This window comes from Prunus mume, linkage group LG1 (genome assembly GCF_029339155.1).
Source record: "Prunus mume cultivar Tortuosa linkage group LG1, ASM2933915v1, whole genome shotgun sequence".
Taxonomy (NCBI): Eukaryota; Viridiplantae; Streptophyta; class Magnoliopsida; order Rosales; family Rosaceae; genus Prunus; species Prunus mume.
Window position 1 is genome coordinate 9,309,498 of NC_142698.1, and position 12,406 is coordinate 9,321,903.

A 12,406-nucleotide genomic window follows, 5' to 3' on the forward strand; every position below is an offset into this window, starting at 1 on the left:
ATTGATTAGGTGTTGGAAGGTACAGGTGATTTCCTTCCAATAGCCATTGTTTTTGCGCCACGTGTAAACAAATAGTATTGATAATTTTTTGGCTAAAAGTCACTTTTGGTCTCTGAAGTTTGACACTTCAACTACTTTTGACCACGTAGTTTCAATTCCGTCAATTTTGACCATGTAGTTTAGTATTTGTAGCAATTCAAGGACAAGTTAGTATTTCACAATTTCTTTGACGGTGCAAGGGACAATTTCGTCAATCCAAAATCCATGAGCATAAAAGCTCGTCTGAAACTCCCCTAATTTCATATTAGGGCTTAAAATTGGTTATTTGGGTTTAGTGTTCTTTTAAAATTGGGTTTAGTAGTTGAATTTCAAGCCCTAATATGAAATGGGGAGAATTTACGCTTAAGTGTTTTGGGTTGACGAAATTGCCATTTGCATCATTAAAGAAATTGACAAGAATACTAACATGTCCTTGAATTACTACAAATACGAAACTACAATGGCAAAATTGACCGAATTGAAACTACAGTGTCAAAAGTGGTTGAAGTGCCAAACTATAGATACCAAAAGTGACTTTTGGCCTTTTTTTTTTTTTTTGCCAAAAGGCACTGTCCTTGTAGGATACCTCTTTCTCACTTTTCATCCCCGTAGTTTCAATTTGGTCAATTATACCCTTGTAGTTTCATAATTGTAACAATTATAAGGAGAAGTCATGAATTTCTTCCACGGTGTCACGAGTATTTCCGTCAATTCAAGGAAAACTCTAAGATGATATTAGCGAGGTTTTGACTTTAGGTTTTGTTGATTAATGAATTGAAAGCTAGATTGGGAATGCTCTTATTTTTATTTGCTACTTTGGTCACTTGGGAATTTCATTTCAATGATAAATCAATTGCATGTTTGTTGTTTGCAATTAAAAATAAATAAACTTTAAGTTTCTAATTTTTTAATAGAAAATGAACTGAAATACCACTAACGTCATGAAAGGAATTGACAGAATTCATGACTTGTTCATGAATTGCTATAATTATGAAACTACAAAGGTACAATTTATCAAATTGAAACTACAAGGACGAGAAAAAGAGGTAAACTACAAGGACCAAACGTGACTTTTAGCTTAATTTTTTAAATGATTAGGAAATTGTTTGCGTATTATACACGTATGCACATATTTTTATTTTATTTTATAAATATAGTAAATTGAGCTTAGACCCATAAAATTCATTTTAAATCACTTACAACCATTTCCTTTAGTTTTCTATTTAAAATACCCAAAATTTTCAAATAATACCCGATGACTAGGATCCAACTAAGCAAGTTACCTAATATAACTTAATATTTAATTTATTATATTTTTCGGATTCCAAAACTACCCCCTATTTATAATTTAATGTGTTATGGAGGGTGTAACTAATGACACCCGTTGAATTTGGAAATATCTCCAATTGTAATGGATGTATGAACTAATTTAGAAATTTATTTGAAATTAAATATTAAATTCCACATTAAAGTATTAGTAATCTATTTTACAACATTAATTCCTAAATTTAATACTGATAGTACATCCTAATTATGTTGAAAAATAATTTGATAATCTATTTATTGTTTTATTTTTAAAACATTTTTTTTAATGAACCTATTTTTTCTCCAAATATTGTACCTATTTTTTTTCTTTATTACTTGTTTTATGAAAAATAATTTGATCATCTTTTTATTTTTGTTTTATGAAAACAATTTCTTTTTAAAATGAGCCTATTTTTTCTCGCAAAATAATGTACCTATTTTTTTCTCTAATAATGTACCTATTTTTTCTCTCTCTAATAATCTACCTATTTTTTCTGTCTAATAATGTACCTAGTAAAACAATTTACCTAGTATAATGTACCTATTTTTTTCTCTAAACAATGTACCTTTTTTTTTCTCTAATAATGTATACCTAGTAAAACAATTTACCTAGTATAATGAACTTATTTTTTTCTTCTAAATAATCTACCTACTTTTAATTTATAAAAAATGTGCATAAATTTCAATTATACAACGTACATTTTTTCTATAAATTATTGTGTACCTATTTCTAATTTATGAAAATGTACGAAAATTTCAATTACAAAGTAATTGACCTATTTTTGTTAATTTTTTTGGTAAATAATATACCCATATTTTTATACGTATATATTTATATCTATATTTAAATTTTTCATATGTACATTATTGGATATGTAATTTACATATTTTTTTTATTTGAAATTTTAAGGGGCCATATGTTAGAGGGAATGGCAACCAAAGAAATGGGGTGATTGATATGCTATTAATAGGGAGTTTTAATTACAATTATGGCAGTTAATGAAATGCTTGGAATAAATTACAAATAAAATATGAAGTCTGATGGCAAGGATGTAAAAACATAGGAATACTACGACCTCTTATATCTTACTGGTCATTTAAGTTTGAAATTGGATTTTACACATAGATTTATAGAATGATGGGTATATGTCTAGGAAATAGAAATTGTAGGGACCTATATTGGAGAATCCCTAAAAAATACTTATGTTTTTGTACACTTCTTAATTATATGAAAAGTTATGTCTTAAAAAAAAATGTATTTTTCACATATTATATACATACATATGTATTTTTACGAATAATTTTTTTATTTATAAATATTGTGCAATAATACATATTTTATTCGCACATTATCAGTATTTTCATGTACTATGGAAAAAGGAATACAAAACTTAAATAAAAAAATTTAATTGTTATATAATTGTTGAATTTTTCGCCTTATATTTTTAAGAGATTTGCTGAATAATACACGTACATGCTTTATATGAATTATACACGTACATGCTCTATGTTAGTATGAATTTGTGAGTGATAAGTTCATAAATTTATTGTCTTATCAATAAACAACGCTTTGTCCATGGATAAGTTTGTTCACGTTTTCTAGATGCATTATGCTAAGGAAAATGGTGTAAGTTGGGTGATTATTAGTTATTGATGGATTATGCATCAACAACTAAAAGTTATCCATACATCCACGAGCATGCATAACATCCCTTTTTCTAAATACCACAAACTGTTCCACCTTTGTGTTCCTTTATCCTTGTATGATAAGCAAGGTGTACAATGCAAGTCAAGATAGAAATTCATACCCATCCAAGTGGTAAAATTTGCTAAGTACCTGAGAGAAGTCAGCAAAACCAAAACTATCTATATCCTCCAAAATGAAGTTAAATTTGTTGTAATAGAAAAATAACAATCCAAGGAAGATGTGATGAAATTATCATTGCATTGGGTGATCTCTTATTTTGACTATTGAAAACTAATAACTCAATCATTTAAAATTAAAAAATACTCATTAAAATAAGAAATACAAAACCCTAAACCTAGAAATGCAGAATAACACATAAAATTATCAAAGTGTAACAAATAATCGCCACTCATATGTATTATGGGAGGAGAATTTTACATATCTTTATCTTTCTCTTCACGTGATACGAGAAATAAGATAGATAAAAAGAACAAGATTATCAATATACACCTCGATATAGGTAACCTCCAAATTATGGTACAAGAGCCAATCCCATGGGAGCTCCTAATTTTCAACTCCATCACTTGCTTATCTTCAAAAAGAAGTTACAAGAATAGGGTTGGGAAAATTTTCATCCCGTTTCAAAAAGGAAAATGTGTAAGGCTCCAAATTCGAGTTCACCATGAAACCCAACATGGTACATGTGTATTAGGTAGAGCTGATTTGGAAAACCCATAATGGGCTAAACTAATGTAATGTTATTAAAAGCCGATCAAACGATGGTTTGAATGTTTGGTTTGGTTGGAGGTCAGGTCAACATACTAATCATTCTTGTGCATACAACTCCATCATTAATTAATTATGCTATGCCGACAAAGTCTTTAATTGTTGTTAAGTTATTTTAAAAAAAGTCTTATCAAATAAATTATTATATAAAAAAGAGAAAAGAAAACATAATTAGATGTTGAAAGTGTAGCATGGTGGATGGATGGTCGAAACAAAGTGGATGCATTTACGTCCAAAAACAAAAGTGTGGATGGACAATTGCTTATATATCCACAGTCCACTTTCTTCTTGAGCAGACAGCAGTACAATGTGATGAAACCCGCGCCCTGGTGTCCAGTTTTGTATGAAACGACATAAGGAATCAGCAACAGCTATTCATGCAACTGCATATCCATTTTGAAATATATTTAGCCCCACACACACGCACACCAACTTATTAAAAACCAAAATGTCACTTCTCTCTCTCTCTCTCTCTCTCTGGGGCAAGGGCTACAAAGTATTTGTAGCAACATGAAAGCAATCTGGTTTTTATCCGAATAAATATGCTTTGGTGGTCCATCGTGAGGTAAAGGAATAATTATGATCACAATTTTTTTTTTTTGGGAATAAATTGTTATTTAATTAAAAATTTGTTGCAATGTGTTACTTGCGATTAACTTCATCAATTTTTCCGTCCAAAAGATTGCATGTGTTTCACACGTGATCCTTCAAAAAGAACGTTAAATATATCCTTCAAATTTTAAAAAGATCATGTGCGAATCACCCACATTTTTTTGGACGAAAAGTAGATTGAGTTGGGTTATGGTTGACACCTTGCAAGTGACAAGTTGCAATAAGTGGTATTCGTTTGATCTTCCCTTATCGACGAACAAATAGAGATCGGGATTCATATTGAAAATAATTAAAAATTTAGGAATTATAATCGCTTTTGATTATTTAAAATTAATTGAAATAAACACAAATAGATAAAGCAACATAAAATGGATTCCTATTTCAAGAGTGCATAACCACATGGATAAGCTCACACTAACCCGTCAATTTTGAGATGGCATGTGCATATGACATGATATTTATCATTTTGCATACAATGATATTTATCTTCTTTTTATTTTATTTTTATATACACTGATATTTATCATTTTAAATTAATTAAACCGAAGGATATAAACATATATATTAAATTAAAATCAAGAACTGGTCTCAGTAATGGATCCAGAATTGTGATCTCATGAAGTTATAGTGTAAAAGTTCAGAATTTTTTTTAGTGCCTAAGCTGTTAGGTGTTGTGTTGATCAGAACATCAAATTGATAGTTATAGAGATATATATTTCTACTTATATGATAAATGCTTGAAATCATCATTTTCATCTTGCTTTGCTTGTGTTGGTTTTATCAGTTTGTGCATTTATTCATTCACATTCTATACGATGTGATCTTAAATATTTAGTGATTTTTGTTTAATAATTCATCCTAAATGTGGCAAATTGAATTTGAAACTTTGGTATACTTGCTCCCTAACTAAATCATAATGAGGAGATTGGCAAAGTTGATGTGCTAGAGGAGATGGGGATGAGGGTTTGGCAGGAAATTGGGGTTCGGGTTGAGGAAAGAATAAGAAAATTGGGGTTTGGAGGGGTGACTATCGGGCTGATGGATTTTGGGTGATGCTTTAGCGTTTTCTTTTTCTTTTTTTAAGTCCTGGCCCAAACGGCGTCGTTTTGGCCAGGTCATTTAAAAAAAATTTGTCTAGGCCAAAACGAGCTGTTTTGAAAAAGAAAAAAGAAAAAAAAAGACAAGATGCGCTGCACAACTCCTTCTTCTCTAGCTTCCAGCAAGCAGTTGGTGGGCAACTCCATGAGGTCGCACCACCAGCAAACAAGGACCTTCAAACCTATTTCAATGGATGCCATGGGGTTGTCTAACCTCATTGACCCCATGGTGGCTCTGTCACTGTCTGGTTTCATATCCCAAATTTTAAAATAAAAAATAGAAACACGAATGGTTGGTTGCTCTTGAATATATGTCGACCTTGATGGCCGCTAAGTCCGGCCTTGAACAGGGGTTGGCAATGAGACCGGCCTGGGCCCACTATTCAGGAGGCCCAATTTATTATTTTAAGGTTATATTATATTTATTATATATTGATTTAATACTTCGAAGAAAAAAGATGGCGTTCAGATCGTGTTGGAAGAACGCATAGCGGAAGCTCCCGAAGAAGACTCCTCTTTTGCTACCCCTTCCACTCCTCTAGGTTTTGCTTTAGATTTCTCTGTTATAAATTCTTCTTCTTCTTCTCATCTCATTTAAGCCTCTCCTACTAGTTCATAATTAATTTATTAAACAGCTACCACATCATTCAAACACTCGCAACAAAAAAAAAAAGGTTCAAGATTGAGAAGACAAATTAAAAAGCTTGTAGCTACACATTCACTTCCAACTTCTTACAAATCTCTACTCTTTATGAGGCATGGATAAAAGTGATTAAAACATGTACCCCAAAAGCACTTATTCTACAATTAGATACATGTAAACTAGAGAGAACCCTTACAATTGGTACCCCAAAAAACAAAAGCCCTGCTACACAAAAGCACAGCTAAAAAAGAAAGAAAGAGGGTCCTATATAAGTTATGGGTTGCTGTGCTAATTACAAACCAATTTAAAACCATAATCATTTAATTATGGTCACCTTGAACGATAAAGGAAAATACTAAGCTCCTGGCCAATACTCTCATCTGGGTCAATCAAATGGAAGGACTCAGAATTAGCTGAACCACAAACTCTCTCAAAGTTGGCTCTGAGGTACATAATCTCATCATCCTCCTTATTACCACTTATAATTCCGGCACCAACAACAACTGAACCCATCATCTTCAGTGCTTCCAAGTCATGCTCTGAAGGCCTGCGCTTGATTGCGTACCCAACTTTTCTACTATTGCAATACATGGTCCATACAGGTGTGGCCAAAAGAGAATTAGAATTAGTACTAGCACCATTTCCTGGGCTAGTAGACTCAAGTGCTATTCTAAGAAACCCGCCTTGCATTTCTTTAGCTAGAACCGTTGTGGGCAAAGCTAATTCAAGAAGTAGAATTGGATTGGACTTGGAGTTTGTTTGGATACAGAAGCTAACTTTGCCTCTTCGGTACCCGAATATGGTGCCGGTTATGATGTTGTTGGAACAAGCAAAGCTGGGTTGGGGATAGTGGGGATAGTAGTAGTTGTTGCCGTGGCTTTTTTGTTGTTCTTGTTTGGCTTGTAGTTGATCTTGATCATGATCTTCTATGAAGGTGCAATTGCAAGTTGGGATTAGAAGTTCGATGAGAGAGCGAAGAAGCCGCCACGACCTGACTTGTTTCTGGCAGTCCACGGTGGTGACACCGGTGGTTATGGTGGTGGCACCAACTCTTGGATAGGCCATATGGGGCTTTTTATTTGGCAAAAGGATTTGAACTAGAACCAAAGGGTTTATTGGGTGATTGAAGATGGTGTAGAGGACTCTAGGTTTATATAGTGAAGAGCTGTCTTGTCTTGTCCACTAATTATTTTATTATGCTGAGTACGTGTCTTCATTTAGCCATTTAACACAGTGGGATATTTTTATTCTCATAAGAAAATGATTTCATTTAATTATAACAAAAACAGCCTTCAATTTCTGACTAAAAGATTAAGAATAAAAAGTCAGACCACCCAATTGTTACTATTTTCTCATGATGATGCATGTGAAAATGAGATTGGCACGTAAAGAACATTGAATTCAACCATGTTAATTTATTTAGAGCATCTGCAATGGTCAGAATCAATGTAATTTTATTGTATAAAATTGAACTAAAATAGTAAAATTTCACTTGCAACGGTATGATTGAGTTCATTGCAATAGATGGTGCTATGTGATGAACCCTCTATTGAATTGTAATAGGCTAACTATTGTTAGAGTAGGATTGTGACACTTGGCATAAGATTAGAAGATGTGATAGTTAGTTAGTTAAGATGGCTGTGTATAAGTAGTGTATTCTGATTTTATGCCAAGTGTCACAATCCTACTCTAACAACTATGGGACCCACATGCCAATAAACTGAAACTACTAAACTATATTATTGCAAGTAAAACTGCAGTTTAATTCAATAGATGCCAAAATAGTGTTGATGCTCTTAAACAAAGTCGTATATTGAACATTGAATCGGCAATCTAATTGCTAGGATTTAATTATAATTTACTTATTGATCACCAGTTTCTCATGATCAAGACTTTAAGGTCAATTATGATCGATTTAGTACTATAAGAAATTTGAGTCAATGAGATAACTTTTTGGTTTTTCCTTTCCTTCATAACAATCAGATCATGATGCCACAAAAGCAAAGCATCAATCTCTCGTAGAGAAATTGAATTTGATGTTTTCATAAAATGTAAATAGTTTCCAATGAACACATGTGCTCTTTCGTATTTTCAGTGGAGCATCTGATGAAAGCAACAATACATGGACTGCCTTTTATTGGACTTTATTTTCTGATTCAAAGAAATTATTCAAACATAATGATGAAGATGAATAAGCAATCCCCCTCTTCGATCAACTAATCATTGGAGCATTTGAATATTTGTGTTTTATAAAACTCCAAGTTACAACTGTTCAACTACTAATTTATGCAAGAATCTTTTGTGACCCTTTTCTCGAATGTTGGGGTACTTTAGAAAAACACCCACAAACGAGCACTAGATTTTATTCCCTGGCTTGTATTATATCAGATGAGAGGGACTTTGAAGCAAATAAATGGGGCTTTGTTCTACTTTCTAGCCTGGTTTTCTCCACTCATGTCCCTTGCCTTTCTCTTTCCATGTGTATGTTTCCAGATGATGACACAAAACCCCAAATTCTTTTTTAGGGTTTCGTTAAGGCAGACTTGTGATCCTTTATTTATGTGTGCATGGACTAAAGTGAGCTTGCAACCTACTGATTAAAGTTTTTATTTTTATTTTTTATAACAAGGTCAAAACAAAGCAGGAGAGATTAAAGGGAAAACCAAACAATTTTCTGACAAAAAGATGGGGCTAATCAAGCTTAAATTGATTTCACAAAAAGAAAAAAAGAGACAATGATAGGACTATAATAAAAACAAATTATAAAAGTATTCCGCTTCTCTCTTTATTATGTAAGTAGAAGTTTTTATTTTCTTGTCAATAGCAGTGAAACATGTATGCATAAGTTTTTCTTTTTATAATTTTGATGAATTATTTTTACATATGTCAAATTGTAATTCGTAAAAATGAGGAACATCTCCGTACAGGAAAGGAAACAATCATTATCCTTCACCTTTGGCCATTTTCTCTCACTGCATGCCCTTTCTCACTATATAAAATTGGCCGTGTCTTTGGGACCTATCATGCCCCTCAAATACCACTTTTGTTGTTGGTCATATGACAAATGGACAAAGAAGTGGGCCCGAGACAAAAGAAGGTGTGTGCCACCTCTGTCTGGGTCCATGTCAACCATGCCACGATCACTTGTTTTTTAGCATGTGGACGCATGTCAAGAATTTCACAAAGGAAGAACATAATTAATTTTGAAGGCTAAAGACAAGTTAAAAAGCAATTAGGCCCTTGTCCAAATTTACTATAAACTTTAATCGACACCAAAAAGTATAGTAGCTTGAGAACATGAGTTGCTATCAGTAACAGAGAGTGTCCACCAAGTACAGAATGACTAATTCGGGATTTGAAGGAAGCATACAATGTGTCTTGTCAAACGTGTATCGAATCCGCCGACCACTTACTATATTGCTGCAGTTTTTGTAGCTGCAGTTTTGGAGCAGATTTTAGCAAAATCTGCTTTTCATCTGTGGGGTTCACAAACAAGTGTTTGATTGGAGAGAGGAGCCTGAGATGGATGTTGTTCAGAAATTACCCACAAAAAAAGGAGAAAGAGTATTGGTACTACTGTGATTAAGCTTGTTCGGGAAAGTCCCTGATGAAGATAAGATTTTGCAGGCTATAGTGATATCAGAAACAGAATTTCTGGTTTATAATATAAGTTGTCTAGGGAAAAAAATTACTACTAATAGGAATAAATATGAGTTTTGGGGGTATTTCAGATTAACTGGGAGTTTTAGTTTGGAATAGTAGTGCTCTGGTTAGTTTTCTTGGGGTTTTGGGGTTGGTTTCTCTGCAATTTTCTATTTAATATATTAGCTACAAGAGACAAGCTAGCTAGTCATTTCAAAATAAATTAAATTCTATTTGAGATCATTGCTTTTACAATCTTACTCATGCTGTGAATTGTGGACGAGAAGTTGAGAACAAATGATGTTGTAAGGTAGCTGAGTCTAACCTCTAACCTAGATAACTTTGAGAGTGAGCAAAAGAACAACCCGTTTGTGTAGGTTATTTGCCATGCTTTAGCGGGGGCTTGCATTGGAGGTGATGTGATTTGTCTGCTTACAAGTTACAACTAAACATATAGTCAATCAAAAACACATTTTTTATACATGAAAACAAAAAGGGTTTTTCATGAAATCAACTAATAATGTGAACATAGCAAACAATATACTTTCAACAAAAATGAAAACAACACCATGATGGACAAAAATGCCCTCTATGCCGTGTACATATCTCCTTTATCGATACCCCATCCGCACCATGCCGTAGGTGTGAAAGACTCCTACAAAACCTTCCCGGTTCACTGTCTTGCGAGTCAAAACCTTAGTATAACTAGGGTATAGTTGGATCCCTTTATAATATCACCAATCTCGTCTTCTCCAATTTTGATACCCAACCTTGTTGAAGAACTAAACCAATTCCTAAACCAAATATATGCATCATTATTGTATTCAAGAAGTTTTAATATGCTATTATGTTGAGTCTTTTCTTTAATATGTTCATGTATTAGTGAATGGAATAAAGTGTCAGTTTCATGTATTAGTGGCCTGATGAAGAGTCTTTAATTATGAGAGTATATGCGAGAGTGAGTTAAACGGTTATGATAAGAGAAGTCTTTAAATAGGTCTTTATTAATGTTATTTGTTGAGTTGAATTGAAATCAAAGAGCCTATTCTCCCAAGAAATTAGTATGTATTTGTATTGTTGGTTTCTCTTCTTCCTACATATTGGAATCATAGCTTAGTTGAAATACTTTCAATATGGCAAATGCAAACTTAAGCAACGGGAACAATTTGGCTTCACTTATTCCTCGATTCAACAGTGACAATTACGATTATTGGAGCAACAATGTGAAGGTGCTTTTAAAAGCCATGGAGTGGTGGAATATGGTTGAAGACAATTATGAGGAGCCTGAAAATGAACATACACTCACTCAAAGCACAAAGAAATGTATTGAAGGAAAACTGAAAGAAGGATAGCAAGGCACTTTTCCACATCTATCAAACAATTGAGATGCCAGTGTATGAGAGAATTTCCAAAGCTGCAAATCCAAAGGAAGCATGGGAGTCAATTCAAACCGCCTATCAAACAAAGTGTGAAGAAAGTTCAACTCCAAAATTTGAGGAGAGAATATGAGAAGTTGGAGATGCAATAAAGTGAAAGCATTGAGAAGTATTTCACAAAGGTTACAACAATTGGTAATCTAATGTCATCTAATGGGGAGATTTTGGAAGATGCAAGAATTGTTGACAATTGACAGAAACCAAGTCTTAATGAAGGGAGGCACTTTCGCAGCCTCAAAAGTGCAGAAATACATATGTGAAATGGGGATATCATTGTTTTACTATTTTCGGCCAATCATTATATGCCAAGTGAAAAAGTTATCATGCGCGGCATACGGGGATTGGCCGGAGATAGCAAAACAATGCTATCCTCGTTTCGCACAAGTGTTAGGAGGTGAATGAATCTTGTATATATATATTTGGGTTGCATGATATTCAAAATTTGTTTGGTGTATTTTGAGTTTTGATTGACGGCTCTTGTGGGCACAACCAATATCTTAATTCCTAAATATTGGAATCCATTTGGATTATACTTCTAAGAGCATCCACAATTGGGGGTGGGGAGGGGATGTGTAAAGCCACTTTTACATCCCCTTTACACATATGGGGGTTGTAAATGCAGTTTTTGCTCCAATGGGAAAGATGCAAATCTAAAAATGTATATATTTTTTTTGTCTTAATTCGTTTTTGTGTTAAATTTTTATTTTTTGTGAACTTTATAAAATTTATTTTTTGTGTATTAGGTTAATTTTATTTTTTCAAACAAATAGACCTAAAAATATTTAAATTCGGAGAAGATATGATTTCATCCAAAAAAAATTACAGCTGGGTTTTTAAAAATTAAAGTATTGGTCCAACTGTGTAGCCGTTGGGGGAGGGAGGGAGATGACAACGAAAAAATGGGCCCACATATGAATTTTGGTCCAACAACTTTTTTGTTGACTTTTCTCCACTTTATCTCACATTTTTTCAACCACCTGTAAGAGATGTAAAAAAAAGATGTACATGTACATCAGATGGGTCTTTTTGTTCCAGCAGCCTGGCGAATGAGCTTAGGTTGCCGTAAGAAGAAGATGAATAGAATTCCCCGTGCCTGAGTTCGAAAACCAATCTCCCAAAAGAGTTTTTGAAGAGTTTGATGAAACTTTAGAAAAACTCT

The 12,406-nt window shown here is 33.2% G+C and overlaps 1 protein-coding gene across 1 annotated transcript; it reads right to left on the reverse strand.

Annotated features, from left to right (window-relative positions):
• Positions 1 to 6,208: 6,208 nt before the first annotated feature.
• LOC103334146 (MIZU-KUSSEI-like protein (Protein of unknown function, DUF617)) lies at positions 6,209 to 7,292 on the reverse strand. Its single transcript, XM_008237089.2, has one exon. It carries the CDS (start codon positions 7,232 to 7,234, stop codon positions 6,500 to 6,502), a length of 735 nt encoding a protein of 244 aa, XP_008235311.1. The 5' UTR covers positions 7,235 to 7,292; the 3' UTR covers positions 6,209 to 6,499.
• Between the last annotated feature and the right edge of the window lie 5,114 nt (positions 7,293 to 12,406).